This window comes from Setaria viridis, chromosome 8 (assembly GCF_005286985.2).
Source record: "Setaria viridis chromosome 8, Setaria_viridis_v4.0, whole genome shotgun sequence".
In the NCBI taxonomy this organism is placed as follows: Eukaryota; Viridiplantae; Streptophyta; class Magnoliopsida; order Poales; family Poaceae; genus Setaria; species Setaria viridis.
In genome coordinates this window covers 36,715,758-36,732,133 of record NC_048270.2, presented here as the reverse complement: position 1 = coordinate 36,732,133, position 16,376 = coordinate 36,715,758, and the positions used below count along the sequence as shown (strand labels likewise).

The window sequence follows — 16,376 nt, the reverse complement described above, 5'->3', positions numbered from 1 at the left end:
GCAGAGCGGCGGGAAGGAGCTCCAAGGGCGGACAGAGGTGGCAGTTGGGAGGACCTCCCGGGCAAGCCGGAGGATGGGGCGGCATGGAGGAGCTCTTTGGTCGACGTAGGAGGGTGTGACGGCTAGGAGCTATGGACCTAGCGGAGGATGGGGTGTGTGGAGGAGCTCCAGGTCCGGCAGAGGAGGGAACGGAGTGAAGCTTCTCGGGGCTGGCAAAGGATGGGGTGGCGGCCAGCGGGGAGGAGCTTCGGGCAGAGGAGAAAGAATGGAGAGAGAAGGCATTGAGCGGAGCTCACAGATGGGGCCTGGATTTAGGAAGGGTAAAATTGTATTTTCCAACCACACATAACAGTACATGAATGAAAAGATGTATGGAATGATGTTGAGGATATAAATAAAAATTTCAATGGGGCATTGAAGGGATTTCTCAAAATTTTGTGGCATGCAAGGAAGTCGTCCAAGTTTCTATGGCACTAAGAGAATTGATTCATTATTTTTTGATGCATTGTGCTTGTGAATTGTATCCTCGCTATGATATATATATATAGACGCATACACATTTGACTATTGTAATATTAATTATTGTGTTGTCGAATTTGTGCCTTGATTTCAATTCAAATCCATATAAATGAAAATGAATATCTCCTCCGGTCTGTAATAGTATGCACCGGCGGCTGAAAGGGGTTCTCACTGCCGGTTCAAGACACAACCGCGGGTGATATATGTCCATTATCACCAGTCTGTTGAACCGACGGCAGTGTTAATGGACATATCACCGCCGACTTGTGTTGTGAACCGGAACCGTGGGATAATGATTCGATGGTGACAACGACTCCTATCATTATCAACCTAACTCCAACGGGACCCAAACTGACGGTGATGAGGTGTCCTGGTCCAGCGTTGATAGAGGTCTGCGAACTGTGGAGTAGTGCTTCTGTGTTGACATCAGTAATGCTACTCCATTCCTTGTTAGGTGTTTCTAGGTGCACGTTTGATTCGTTACCGATTACAACCATTAAATTCCAAAAATTTGACGCTGGCTAGTTTTAAAATGAACTGAAATAATATGAGTAGGACGGAGTACCTCTCAGCATTGAATGCACTTTATGGTGCCTATCAACGGAAAGCTCGGCCTTGTTTAGTTGGTCAAATTGCATTGGGAGGTGCCAAATTACTGTGCTAGCACTGTAGCACACTGTAGCGTTTCGTTTGTATTTGTGAATTATTGTCCAAACATTGACTAATTAGGCTCAAAAGATTCATCTCGCAAAGTACAACAAAACTGTGCAATTAGTTTTTAATTTCGTCTACATTTAGTACTCAATGCATGTACCGTAAGTTTGATGTGATGGGGAATCTTCTTTTTGCATAGTGTTAAAGTTGGGAGTTGGGGTGAAGTAAACAAGGGGTCAATATACGAATATGACGGCCGCGAACCAACCTACTACATAGGCACATAGAGCAATTTTAATTCAGAAAATGGTTGCTAACAACAGCAACTTCGTGCAACACACAAGCAGTGCCGTCTTCGGGGCGTGCTTCGCCATCGCGTGCTTCGCCTACTCGCTGGGCTCGCAATCCCTGCCTCTGTCCACGTCCGCCGTGCTGCAGGCGACGCAGCTCGCCTTCAACGCCATCTTCGCGTTCCTGTTCGCCGGGCTCCGCTTCACCCCCTTCTCCGTCAACGCGGTTGTCCTCCTCTCCATGGGCCCCGCGGTGCTCGGCGCCCGTCCGTTGCCGGAGGAGCATCTTGCCAGTAGAGGCTCGTGGGCGTACTGGGCAGGGTTCGTCGAGTGCCTGATCTCGGCGGCGGTTCTGGGGCTCGTCCTGCCGCTAGTCCAGGTCACCATGTCGAGGGGGCACGGCCGCCGGAGCGGCGCCGCCGAGACAGCACCGCCGCCGCCGCCGTCGTTCGCGATGGTGATCCAGATGCAGGTCCTGATGGGCGCGGCCGCCACGGTGGTCTCCCTCTGGGGCTTCGTCTCCTACCTTTACGGTGAGAGCTTGGAGAAGAAGATGGAGGCAGGAGAGAAGGAAGCGGAGTCGATCTGTAGCCCATTGATAGTCCCTTGTGATTTTTAAATGTTTTGCCACTGTCGAAATTGCTCTGAGAATAATTGTTTAGGATGACAGGCACATTTTGGCGTGTTCATCCCAGACTTAAGCTCAGGCCCCGGCAAGCAAGGGATAAAACCGTAGTTAAACCGTGGCTTCAACAGTAACTCATCCTTAACAAAGAGCAGACAACATGGAAAAAGAAAAACAAAAGAGTCTTTATTGTTATAGCATCTGCAGGGTAACTTTTGTCTTTTTTTCATTTCACATCTTCCTTCCAGTCCATTGCATCCATCTTGATCTTATTTACGAAAGGGTGGTCACTGTTAGAGTATATTTGATAGTTGTAGATATACGTATCTTAGACTGCGATATGTATCGAGGGAGCTTTGCCCCCCAAGTCTTGGACTCAATATATACCGGCCGAGAGGCTCAATGCAATACAATCCATATATTATACACAATCTATTCCTCCTACATGGTATCACAGGCTTAGGATTTTTTAGATCCTAGCCCGAACTTCCGCTGCCCACCGTGGCGCCTCCGGGGAGATCGATCTCTACCAGGAGCAGCGCTCTTGTTTCATAGGGATCCCATCAATCCGCCGCCATCGTCGTCAAGCACCAGTGGATCGTGATGGAACCCACTTGGGTGCCATAGTCCATGGGCTTGCCTCAGCGGGATCGCTGTCATCATGCCGCTCGGTGCCGTCGTCGTTGCCGCGCAGGCATGGGGCTGCTACCCCAACATCAACTCCTGCCCACCCGAGAGCACTTGACGTCGCCGGTCGGGCAACCGCGTCTCTGCGTCTTCAACGCTACGTTGGGCTGGTCCGCACCATCGGGATCAACCATGATGGGGCCTCCACATCACGCGGGCCCTGGGCACCAGCCGGCGGCAGTCAGGCCATGTGCCAAGCTGTCTGGTGCTAGACGGCTCCGGCGGGATGCACCTCCGCCGAGAGGGACCGTGCAATGCTTCGCTGTCACCTTCACCTGTCAAAGATTAGAACACTGTTGCCTATCTTGGCTCAATGTGGTTGCATGTTTATATAGGGGGAAAGTCCCAACAAATTACAATGGAGAGAGTTACAGATAGAGGTCCAGCTGGTGTTCAAATACAACAAGAAGTCTATCTCTATCTCTATCTATCAGCTAGACCATAATCCATAACAACAAATATCTCTAACAATTAGAAACCGCGTCACATACGACGACAACTTCTAACAGCCCCTCTCAATCTAAACTTCTCTTCCTTTTGAGATTTAGATTGCTCTTGAATGCCTCTAGCATCCCACATAGCAATGCTTTGGTGAACCCATCTGCAAGTTGATCTTTGGAAGCAACCAACCGTACTTGTAGTTGCTTATTCACAACACGCTCTCGAACAAAGTGAAAGTAAATTTCTATATACTTAGCTCTTGCATGAAACACTGGATTCTCCGATAAGTATGTGGCGCCCATGTTGTCACACCATAAGCGAGGTGGCTGATCTATCCATATCCCAAGTTCTTTTAATAAGGACTCCAACCATATCAACTCAGCAGTGGCATTTGCCATAGACCTACATTCAGCTTCTGTGCTTGATCTTGAGATAGTAGCTTGCTTCTTAGCACTCCAAGAAATCAAATTCGGACCCAAGAAAATAGAAAAACCTCCGGTGGACCTTCTATCATCAATACTTCCTGCCCAATCAGCATCAGAAAATGCACTAATCAAGGTAGGAGGTGACGCGTGGAAATTCAGTCCAAGATCCAAAGTAGACTTGATATACCAAAGTATCCTTTTCACAACAGTCCAATGCATAGTAGTGGGAGCATGTAAAAACTGATAGACTTTGTTCACTGAGAACACTAAATAAGGCCTAGTAAGCGTGAGGTATTGTAATGCACCAACAACACTTCTATACCTTGTACTGTCAACTGAACTCAAACAATTCACCTTCAAATCTTTTTAGGCAAAGTCTTTTTTTAGATCAACTAGCAATGCCGCAATAGCTTCACTTGATGAACTTGTGACATTAATAGCATCCACATAAATCAACATATAAATTGTGACTTCCATCCTTTGATAAATGAACAATGAGGTGTCTGATTTTGACGCCACAAAACCAAGAGCAATGAGCTTAGAACTCAATCTTGCATACCACGCTTGTGTAGCTTGCTTCAAACCATAAATAGCCTTGTCCAACTTGCAAACAAGATGTGAAGCTCCTTTACTTTCAAAACCCGAGGGTTGCCTCATATATACCTCTTCTTCCAGAACACCATGAAGAAACACATTCTATACATCTAACTGTTTGAGACACCATCCTTTTGAAATAGTAATTGAAAGAACAAGCCTGACAATTGCAATTTTAACCACTGGACTGAAAGTATCTTCGTAATCAATACCATATCGTTGTCGAAAGCCATTTGCAACAAGCCTTGCTTTATATCTGTCTATTGTCCCACCTGATTTTCTTTTAATTTTGAACACCCATTTGCAATCAATAATATTGTTACCCTTCTTTTCTGGAACCAAATGCCAAGTCTTATTTCTGATGACAACATCAAATTCATTTTGCATAGCTTCCTTCCATCTAGGATCACATAGTTCTTCATAAAAATCTTGTGGTTCCCTAGTAGCCAAAAATAAACCATACCTGACCATGTCCTTGAATTGTTTTGGTTTAGTTATGCCACTTTGGAGCCATGTTCTCCATCTCAGTGGCGAAGCAGAAACCATCAACACATCTCCAAGCACCAGATCAGCATCGGACAGCGACGAGGACTCGGGCGCTAGCGCAAAGACCCTCCACGTGGTGGAGTCAGGGAGGCTGGATCTGGCGCAGTCGGGGCGGTTGTGGTCCAGTCAGCACGCGCGTCGCGCTCGAAGAGGTTGGGGGCAGTCGTGGTCGGACTAGAACGCACACCAAGAGAGGTCAGGGTGGGCGCAGTCGGCGCGCGCGTCGTGCTAGAAGAGATCGCGGCGGCTGCGGTCGGTGCACGCGTCGCTTCAGGAGAGGTTGGGGTGGGCGTGGTCAGGCCAGAACACATGCCAGGAGAGGTCAGCGCGGTCGCGGTCGGTGCACGCGTCGCTCCAGGAGAGGTCGGGGTGGTCACGGTCAGGCCAGCGAGAACTGTGGCAGTCGTGGTCGGAACAGCAGGCAGAGCAGTGCGGGTTTCCATGCCGGATATGCCTGGACTGTGCAGCAGATCATCCTGGGAAGTACCGCCAGGATTGTTTGCACCGCCTGTCGCCCAGCCACGTACTGATTGTTCCTGAAAAACTTTTTGCAAAGTGCTATCAAGCAAAGGGTCAGTAGTATTAGTAATATGATCATTGAAACTTACATCCCCTGGATGAGGGAGATGATCTAGTAAAAGAAAGATCTCTTTTCTAAGAAGGGCGTCTGCATTGGGATGTAGGTGAGCAAAAGGAAACACTGATTCATCAAAGATGACATCCCGCGAGATGTAGATCCTACCAGTGGTGGCATCTAGGCATTTATAGCCTTTATGCATGGAACTCTAGCCAAGGAAGGTGCATTTGATAGATTGAAAGGCTAGTTTGCAAGTATTGTAGGGCCGTAAATTCGGCCAACAAGCACACCCAAAGATGTGAAGGGAGCTATAATTGGGTTTTTCATTGAGCAGGTGTTCTATAGGAGTTTCAAAATTAAGAACCTTGCTTGGAAGAATATTTATAAGATAGGTAGCTGTCAAGAAAGCTTGATCCAAAAATTTAAGAGGCATTGAGGTGTTTGCAAGGAGAGTGAGGCTGACTTCTACGATATGGCGATACTTTCTTTCAACGAATCCATTTTGCTGATGAGCATGGGGACACGAGACACGATGTGCTATGCTGATCTGTTGAAAAGAAGAGCTTAATTTTCATATTCACCTCCCCAGGCGAATTGCATAGACACAATTTTCTTGTTGTGCTTTCGCTCAACCAGATTCTGAAAGTCTTTACATTAGATTTCTTTTTTAGAAGATAAATCCAAGTGTATCTACTATAGTCGTCAATGAAGCTCACATAATAAGAATGACGACCAATAGACATTCGTGTAGGGCCCCAAACATCAGAGTGAACAAGATCAAGTGGAGCTTTAGAAGAATTTATTGAACTCGAATATGGAAGTTGATCGCTTTTAACCATTTGACATGAATCAAAAACCGACTCAAAACTAGTAGTACTATCACAAGGAAGATTATTATGACTAAGCACACGCTGAACATTAGGGAAAGTAGGATGCCCTAAGTGACTATGCCACTTAGAGGTGGATGGTTTAATGGCGCTATAAGCTTCCTTACTGCCGGCCTCGTCTGAAGAGATAGACTCTAGTGGATAAAGACCTCCTTTGCATCTACCTTGATGAAGGATTTTCCTCGTTTCCTGATCCTTAATAAAGAAGAATTTAGGATGAAATTTAAGAAAGGCATTATTATCTAATGCTAGTTTATGGACCGAAACAAGATTCTTGTGAGCACTAGGAACATGGAGAATATTTTTAAGATGCAATTTTCTACTAGGGGTACGTAAAGTTGAATGACCAATATTACTAATTTTCATACCTAAACTATTGGTTGTTTGAACTTGTTCTCGGCCATTATACTTGTCTTTGACTGTCAGTTTGTCAAGCTCTCCAGTAATGTGGTCGGTGGCGCCACTATCCGCATACCAATTAGTATCATAACCAAAACCAGTGGCTGTAGCACTGGCCATCTTTGTGTTTTCTTGACCGTCATCCTCGTATCTATACCAGCATCTTGGTGCTTCATGACTGACTTTATTGCAAATCTGGCACACAGTTTTCTTGGGCTGATTTGGCTGATTGGTGCTGCCACAGTTTTGTCCACCATGGCCACCATTATTGCACCCACGACCGCGGCCTCCATTGCCACGTCCTCCATTTCCTCATCCTTGAAATCATCTACGATATGCTGAATTTGCTGAAGACATATACTGACCCCCTTCGTTGTAAGCCTCAAGACGCATCTCGTAAGACATCAAGTGAGAGTATAGCTCGGAGAGAGGAAGGGGATTCGATCGACCATGCATCAACGGGACAAAAGGATTATATTCAATATCAAGCCCATTGAGAATATGAGATGCCATCTCACCGTCATGAACTTCTTTGGTGATGGAGTTGAGTAGGTAGCTTAGGAATTGTTGATCCTTGGCCACCCATAGATCATACTCCAAGTTGGCAACTATTTATTTCTTGTCGTCGGCCTTCACCACTTCCATGGTCTTGGCCGGTTCCTTGATGGATCCATCTAAGATCCCCAAGAGCTGCGCACCACGCACAGCAGGAAGGAATTGTGCCTTCCATAAGACGTAGTTCTCCCGTGTAAGCTTCTCCGCAACAGGAGCTCCAAGCGGCGCCGATGATGGGGTAGAAGACGACGACAACGCCATGAGAGAGAGGGATATGGTTTTGAGTGAGGTGGTGGTGGTGTTGTAGATGTACTATGGAAGAAGTGCTCTTATTACCATGTCAAAGATCAGAACACGGTTGCCTATCTTGGCTCACCGTGGTTGCATGTTTATATAGGGGGAAAGTCCCAACAGATTACAAGGGAGAGAGTTACATATAGAGATCCAGCTGGTGTTCAAATACAACAAGAAGTCTATCTCTATCTCTATCTATCAGCCAAACCATAATCCATAACAACAAATATCTCTAACGATTACAAACCGCATCACACACGACGACAACTTCTAACATCACCTACCGCGCCTGTGGGTTTGGTTCGCCCTGCCCTGACTTTATCTCTCTCCCTCCGTCTCACATTGTGGCCGTTGACCATCGTGGGACAAAAGGAGAAGAAGATAGGGGGATGAGGCCATTTTTGCTACACGTACCCTTTGGCTTCGAAGCGAGATGTTGCTGCTGTTTTTTTCTTCTCCCGATCAGATATCAGGTTTGTGTCGCCTGCTGCCATATCGACTCCGCATACTTCTTTCTCGACATCGTCACCGGACGTCTTCTCCAACACCCATGCAGCATCGTCATCCATCATCTGGTACATGTGCGCTCGATCTGATCAGCCGATCAGCGCACAGTCGCGACATGTGAGGATTTGGGGCGGTTGTCCTAAGTACGATACACCACCACCGACACGAGGGTTGTGGCTGCGTCACCTCTTTAGGCAGCAGCACCGCCCTCTCCCTGGTCCTCCTCGCTGTTGCATCTTCATCGCGTCTTCAGGCAGCAGCGCCGCCCTCTCCCTGGTCCTCCTCACTGTTGCATCTTCATCGCCATCGACTACGTCGTTGACCACGTCCACGCTGTCTTTCTCGACAGCATGTGTGCCCCATCCACCACTACGTCATTGTGCACATTGCGTGCATGGTTTTTGTCAAGCTGTTCGAGTTTTTCACTGTCTCCTTCGAGCTCTACCGCCACGTCATCCGGATCATCAGGACTTGTGCCAGATCATCTGGGTCTACCTCCTCACTTTGTCCAGCACTACCTCATCGCCAACACATCATCTCATCTCCACCTCGTTCGTCTACTCCAGCAACAGCAAGCTGCATCGGCACCTTCTACCCACGCCACTCTATGTTAGCAACTGTCTTGCCGGCCTCCTCTGCTAGTCCCTCGGACGCTGACACATGGTCGGTGCCCTCTACCTTGCACGTCTGATATTGGCAATACTGGTGCGTGCCATCATCCCCAATGCGTTCTTGGGCATGGCAAACCCAGGAATGTCTCGCCCATTTCCCTAACTGCATTGACTTCGGCATTGACCTCCTCAACAGTTGCATCAACGCGTCACCATCCTCGTCTTTGGTGTCTTCCCCGTTGTGCCACCATCCTCATGGTGCCTTCTCGTGCGCCCGCGGCTTCTTGTGGGGCTTCCTCGTCTTCGGCAACCTCGGCTTCTTGTGCGGCTTTCTCGTCTTCGGCAATCTCGATAGATACGTCAACCACGGCTACTCTATGCATGGCATCCTCGACCACGGCTACTCGTCCTCATGCTCGGCTTCCTCGACATCGGTACAAAGGGCTATCATCCGCATGAGTTACTCGCCAGTTTTCTCTTCAGTCGCAGCATCCACACCGCCCTGATGTTACAACTGCGGGGGGATGTCAGTCCGTCGGCTCCTGTCTTCACCTTCTTCTCCAATCTCACCGTCTGTAGTGCTCCCACTGTGACTGCGTGGAGATGTTAGAGTATATTCAGTAGTTGTAGATATACGTATCGTAAACTGCCATATATATCGGGGGAGCCTTTGCCCCTCAAGTCCCAATACACAATCTATTCCTCCTACAGTCCGGAACGCCCTCTCCAAGAACATGCACCATGGGCGGCCGGGCTGCGTCTGTATGCAAAGTCCCCTGGAACATCGGCATCCACTACTTTGTACAGTGCCAGATTCTTCTCAGTATCACCTTGATGTCCGACAATCTCTGCTTGTGAAACGCAGAATCATTTCTAGTTAACCATAAAGTTCAAACTCTTAGAGAGATTTAGTTTTTGGTTTCAAGATTTTTATTTGATAACCATCTACTAGTCATTTTAAAATAATCATTCACGGCGAAACCTAATAACCTTGACTTATATATATCTCCACACACATCGTGCAATTGCACACTCGAAAAACGAGTGTTGTACATATTCATCTTCAGAGCAGAATTGACGGTTCAATGGTTTCACTATGCCTCTCTTCAGGAGATTGCCGATAGTTATAAGCTTGCTTTGGGATGAGAGGCACGTGAACCGTACACACTTGGTGGTACCTTGACCGTCCAAATAGATGGAACAATCATAGGCTGCACCCCTCTAAACTTTATGATGGCGTACAAAGATTGGATAGAGGACACACCCCTGCAATCATAAAGCCACACCAAGGAATCCCCATCAGAGAGATGTCCACGAATATGAGGATTTCTAGCAATTTCGGGACAAACTATGAAACAAGGAGAAAATTCATCCTACCCTCTCATTAAACAAAGCCAAAAAAAATCAAAGCCATGGCCGTGCGTAGAACCAAGAAATTAGCAGCAGCACATTCCCCCTCTCTCTCTACATTATATCTTCACTCCCTTTCCTTATGCCTTCACTCGGTGTGCGACATCTTTCTTCCCTCTCCATTATTTCTTCTCCCTCCCTTCATGTTCTATGTGGCGTTGTCATGCGACAGAGGCCCCACTTTGAGGCGCAAGTGGCGGCCACTCGTATGGCAGCACTGGACTGCGTCAGGGGAGCGGGGTGGTGGCCACATACTTTTTTTATTTATTATTTGGTAACAATTTTTTTGACTGGTTAGATAAACTGCCTTTAAAAAAATCTTATTTGGAGGACTGATTACATAGGAGCGGTAGCAAAAATTGGCCCTAGAAACCTGTTTTCACAGGCGCTGTGAATAATTTGTGGCATAGATCTTCTATAACGTTTGCTGTGATTTGGACATTGGGTGCAGCCTGGATAGGCCTGCATCCTCATCCATGCCGAACAGGTTGTTCCAAATGCAAGTACATATGGTGACAGATGGGAACGACGGCATTAAGTGACGTTTCAGGTTGCACAAAGCGATTGATTGTGTCGACGCCATATGGTGACACTGGTAGAGAAACAAGCATTAGTCCTGGTTGAAAACCTCATAGATCTCGGTTTTCCCAACCTGAACTAATCATTCGGGACTAAAGGTCCGGTCTTGACCTTTAGTCCCGGATCTTTCACCTGGGATTAAAGGATTTTGCACTAAAAAAATATTCTAAATTCCCGGGAGGACCCCCACATGTGCAGGTCGCAAGTGACAAGTCACGTAATTTTTTACACAAAATATACATGTGCGTGGTGTGTGGGATTCGAACCCACGACCTTAAGCCTCACGCGTAGCTTCCTTACCATCTTACATACATAGCACATCTAACTAAGTAGGGATGCAATCCTTTTGTAGTAACTCGTGGGTGACCACCAACCGGGACTCGGTTGGTAACAGGTTGCTGTTACCAACCGGGACTAAAGCACTTGGAGACTTTAGTACGGGTTTGTAACACTAGCAGGGACTAAAGATCACCAATCGGGACTAAAGGTGTCACCACGGACTACGAAATTTAGACCCGGGACTAAAGCCTCTTTAGCTCTGGGTCCAAGAATAATCGAGATTTTTGTTGAGGATGGAAGGTGGTTTTTCCACCAGTGTGAAGAACGTTCTGGCGGGCATGAATAATTATTCAATAGTAGCAATAACAATATACATGATCCACCCGCAAGGAGATACATCCATACCCATGAGGTACCCAATGGCAGTTCATCACCAAGAAGATGAATGGTTTATTAATTTGAAAACATATATAAAATTAGACTGCCTGCTTACCCAGGCTGCAAGCTCAGAACAACTGGTAAACATGCATGTCTACTTGGTAAACTCAAGAGCGTAAATGTTGCAGAAGATATAGGTCTTCTGGAAGCCAGCAAAGCCTGCAGCCGTGCCAAGCTTGGCTGCTTTTACAGCAGCACCGGACTACGGCAGTGGCCAGCTGCTTTTTTTATTTATTTTGCAACGATTTGTTGAACTTGTATAACGTTCTTTAAAAATAGCTTAGGTGTAGAACCGATTACGTAGGACTGGTTGCAAAGCCTGGGAGCTGTTTTCACCGGGGCTATAAATGATTTATGGCACCGTAGTCCGTCGGCCCATAGAATCTACTATAATGTTTTCTGTGATTTGGGTATTGGGTCGTCAGATCTTCTATAGCTTATTTGTACGACCGATTACTATCATTGTGGCCTTGGAAAAACATTGTGGAACGGATCGGAGCTAGAACATAAAACGATCCGGTAACTATCAATAGTAGGAATAACACTTTATTAAGCAGTACATAATCACCCCAAGGAGTTACAACCATACCCATGAAGTCCGCAATGCCAGTATCACCAAGAAGATGCATGGTTGCAATCTGTTATACAACCATACCCATGAAAACATAAAAACTAGCCTGCCTGCTTACCCAGGGAGCAAGTTGTTAGTCAACCGAACAACCGGTAAACATGCATTTCTACTTGGTAAACTCAAGAGCGTAAATGTTGCAGAAGATGTAAGTTTTCTGGAAGCCAGAAAAGCCTGCAGCCGCGCCAAGCTTGGCGTACTCCTGCTCCGTCCTCTCCTTTCCTCCCTTGAAGTTGACATATATGATGATATCCATCGTGTACGAATCTCGCGCAGCCGGAGTCGACTCTGGGGTCTCCGGCAGGATGCTCTGAATGACGATCACCTTCCCGTTATCTGGGAGAGCACGGTGGCAATTCTTCAGGATCAAGATGGACTCCTCGTCACTCTGCAAATGGATCATCCACTACACACACATGGACTAGTCAGGTGTAATCTTGTATTTTGTTTATTTATTCGCATGGTAGGTTGGGATGAAAAGTTCGTGAAATTTAACGGTATATGTTCAAACTTACCTTCATCAAAATTGCATCTCCAGATGGTACGCTTTCAAACATATCTCCAGCTACATGTTCCACGCCTGTGAAATTTTATTAAAAAAACGTGATGCGCACCACTGTATCCCATGCACTGTCTTAGCCACAATTTCTGAACGACTTTGATTCTTGCTTAAATAAACAAACTCTTTTCTGGATTATTTGTTCAGTTTATCGTCCGAATCTTACTAATTCCTTTAGTCATCAAATGCAAGTAAGAAGTAGCATGTACATAGACGAGGGGCTACCTTCAAGGGACGGAGCCTCAGAGACTACATGAGCTAGGTCCATGTTTATGCCCCTGATGTGCTTGTACCGGTCTCTGATCAACGCTAGCGTTTCACCGGTGCCCCCACCAACGTCGACGAGCACCCCAACGCCGTCGAACACTTTGGGATGCTCGACCAGCTTCTTGATCACCAGCAGTGACTGCTGGGCCATGGCTCGGTCGAACAGCAGGCTCAGACGCCGGTTCTTTCCAAAGTACTCGAACGCCGGCGTGCCCCCATGGGCAAGCTCGAACGGCGTCTTCTTGCCACCACCGGCCACTGCATCCGCAATGTGATGCCTTCATGGGTAGAAAAACATAAAGATCGGGAGATGCATATATTTTGTTAGGTTCTCAATTGCATCCTTGTATTATAATTAATAAAACATATCGTAAATGTTAGTATGAAACTAGAACGGACCAGGACGAGAAGTTGTCCTCATCGACGGCGAACACAGCCATTGGGCCAAGGGACCCCTCACCATTGTTTGTGGTGAGCCACCGGCACGCCGGTGCAGGCGAGTACCGCCACAGCACCGTGCCGTCAGGAGCTTTGTCGGCCGAGCACCTGACGACGTCGAAGGACGCCAGGAACCTGAGGATCCGGCCGATCAGAGAAGCTGACTCGGCCTTGTCCTCCACCTGGACTAGTTTGCTGGCTAGCTCCTCGGCGGTCAGGCCGTTGCCGTCAGCGGCGCTGAGGGCGTCGATGAGGCCGAGCTTGACAGCCGCCTTCACGGCCATGCTGACATTGTAGGCGTAGACCAGTGTTTGTGCGTGCAAGCAAGTCGAGTCCTCGTCGACGCCGGCACCATTGACAAACCCAATTTTGTCCATGGCTAACAACTAGTTGTGTTCTATGTGGTAACGTGCTTTTCCTTGTGCGTGCATTCCGTTGCTACCGACTGTGTGCATATATAGAGAAGGGTTCTGTTCGAGGGAATCCGTAGTAGTAGGTAAGATGGGCGGTTGGATATGGGTCGTCGCTGGTACATCCTCCCCTGCCTGCCAGTGCCAGCAACAACGAGGCCCCGATGGCAAGAAACTATGATGGCATCTAAGCCAGCCAACAAACTAGATAAGATTAACTAAACATGCAGTCATCTAAGTTGTAAAAGACTAGCATACCGATCTCATCTCACGTACCCAAGGTTCCTAGATTCAAGCTAATTGCTGACGTGAGCATGTTAATTCCTTTCTAATTTATTGCCTTACGTAAGGCAACTAAAGATGTTTTTCTTTCTTATGACTACTGCTGGATGGCACAACCGCGGAGACCGTCATTTGCTTGGGCTCATATGTGCCGGGCGGAAGTGTACAGGCGCATTATGTCCTTTCGCACCGGTGCGGAATACAACCGACACAAATAGTGAAGTAATCGTACCGGTGCTTTTGTACACCGGCACGTTAAGTTAAATGTACTGATGTCATTCCACACCGCCACATATATTCTCATACGCTAGCCGGCTTGAAAACGCACTGGTAGAAAATTGGCCTTTAGTCCCGGTTACAAGTCAAGCGAAATATGCGCGTGCGCGCTGCGTGGGATTCAAACCCACAACCTCCAGCCTCGCGCGTAGCTTCCTTGTCATCCCACCTACACAGCATATTTGACTATATAGGGGATGCAATCCTTTTGTATTAACTCGTGGGGGACCTTTTTATCCCGGTTGGAAACACCAACCGGGATAAAAGACCCCTTTTTATCCCGGTTGGTATTACAAACCGGGATAAAAGGGTTCGAGGGATTTAGTCCTCTTTCAGCCACCTCGTTGGGGACCCTTTTATCCCGATTTGAAACACCAACGTCACCAAGTCCGCAAGATCAGCTACCGCAATCTCAGTCTTATCATGGCTCGCCTAAAAGCAAGCCATCAAGCCTCGATAATATATACATAATGCTATATATACACAACCATGTCTACTTCCATTTTATGGACCCCATGACCCCATGTGGCAGATACGATTGGTAGACCATGCCATGCACAAATTATGCGTGTGCCTCCGGTACAGTGCGTATGATTCAAGTCTCGCATGTAGCTTTCTTACCGATTCACCTACACAGCAAATGTGATCTTAGTAAGAGGTGATTTTAATAAGAGATGTTTCCCTTATGAATTCACCCGTACCCTTTAGTATCAGCTGGTACCAGCAACCAGTACAAATGGCCCCAAGCCCATACATCCGCCACAATTATACCAGCTTAAGTTACACCCATTACTAATGGTAATTAATATTAGTATCGAGTCTTGTTTTAGCTGGTATATTTTTTGGGATTTATAGTGGTTTCTCTAGTAGTGAGTCCTCGCCGGTGAGAATTCCCCCTCTTTCTTCCTCTCTGTTGCTTTGCTCAACGTAGTACATCTTGCGGTGGTTGGTTCCTCTCTGTTGCCTCTAACTGGCAAATCTAAATAGAGACCCAGTGTCAATGCGTTTGGCACCTGTTAAAATCCTATTAGTACCATTTTTTACTCTACATATATATATTTATATATATACAGTGACAAGCTTTAACGCCTTGTGGAATTAATTGGATCTACGTGCCTCACTGTAATCCTGCATGCCCTTGGCTGCTAGCCCTGCTACTCGTGGACCACGTGGAAAGGAATATGCCTAAAAAACGTGATCCTGTTCTTGGCTGCTAGCCTGCTACGCGTGTACCACGCGCAAAGGAATAGACGTCAAAAAAAAAAAAGAGAAGGATCGATGTCCAGAGGGTGCTTGGTCCTCGTGCAATGAATCTGAACGGGATGCATTGCTCAGTTCTTCAGCTACTAGTGCATTGCATTGCATGAGCATCAAGATAGTAGAGAGACTGAGCTGAGCGAGCACATGTAACACTACTGGAGATTCCGCCCGTACTTTAGGCCCTTTAGTTCTACTAACTTGTTTTGCGCCAAAAAAGAAAGCCTCGCGTCGTGCGCGGTTTGTGGGATTCAAGCCCACGACCTCAAACCTTGCGTGACCTTTCGTTGCCATCCCACCTATGCAGCACATGTGATGGAGGTATATATGCTTTCAAAATATATGCTTTCCTTTTGAAGTGGTGTTATGACCCGGTAGTAAAAGTTCTAAACTTTTTGATACCAGGTCATAACACCCGGTACTAAAGAAGAGGCCTTTAGTACCGGGTGGTGTTATGACCTGGTACTAAAAAGTCTCTGGGGGTTCTAAATTTGAACCGGTACTGAAGGAGTAGACAAAAGTTCGTTTTTGCCACCGGCTGAATTATTGGACCATGACCAACGGTGAACAGTAATGCCAAGGCCACTTCAGGACTCGTGGTAATAGACAACAACTAATTGAAAAGAAAACACTCGGGAATCTCGGAGATTTTCTAGCGTTCAATGTCTTCTAGCAGCTTGTCTCCTAAGCTGAACATTGCATCATCTAAGCAAGTAGAAGATGAGAGGGATTTACAGCTACATCTACACAGAATATCTTCCAGGATTCTCGAGTATTTTTTTATTGCCAATGACCATATAGCTGCCCTCTAGAAATTTCTTCAATAGGCTAGGGTTTTGGCCCCTCTAGGAAATGTTTCTATTTGAGTATAACAACCTCGACCACTTAGAAAATGATGAACAAAGACAACAATCGGTGGCGTTTGAAGAAAAATAAATTGAA

General features: G+C 46.8%; 2 protein-coding genes across 2 annotated transcripts; one reads left to right on the top strand and one right to left on the bottom strand.

Annotated features, from left to right (window-relative positions):
* The first annotated feature begins 1,401 nt into the window (after window positions 1-1,401).
* On the top strand, window positions 1,402-2,285 carry LOC117834614 (purine permease 1). The gene has a single exon (XM_034714152.2). The coding sequence runs from the start codon at window positions 1,480-1,482 to the stop codon at window positions 2,080-2,082; it is 603 nt and encodes a 200-aa protein (XP_034570043.1). The 5' UTR covers window positions 1,402-1,479; the 3' UTR covers window positions 2,083-2,285.
* A 9,562-nt stretch (window positions 2,286-11,847) lies between these two features.
* On the bottom strand, window positions 11,848-13,651 carry LOC117867045 (3-aminomethylindole N-methyltransferase). Its single transcript, XM_034751363.2, has 4 exons — window positions 13,171-13,651; window positions 12,730-13,049; window positions 12,461-12,525; window positions 11,848-12,351 (listed from the first exon to the last, which is right to left on the bottom strand). Exons 1-4 carry the CDS (start codon window positions 13,584-13,586, stop codon window positions 12,055-12,057), a joined length of 1,098 nt encoding a protein of 365 aa, XP_034607254.1. The 5' UTR covers window positions 13,587-13,651; the 3' UTR covers window positions 11,848-12,054.
* Between the last annotated feature and the right edge of the window lie 2,725 nt (window positions 13,652-16,376).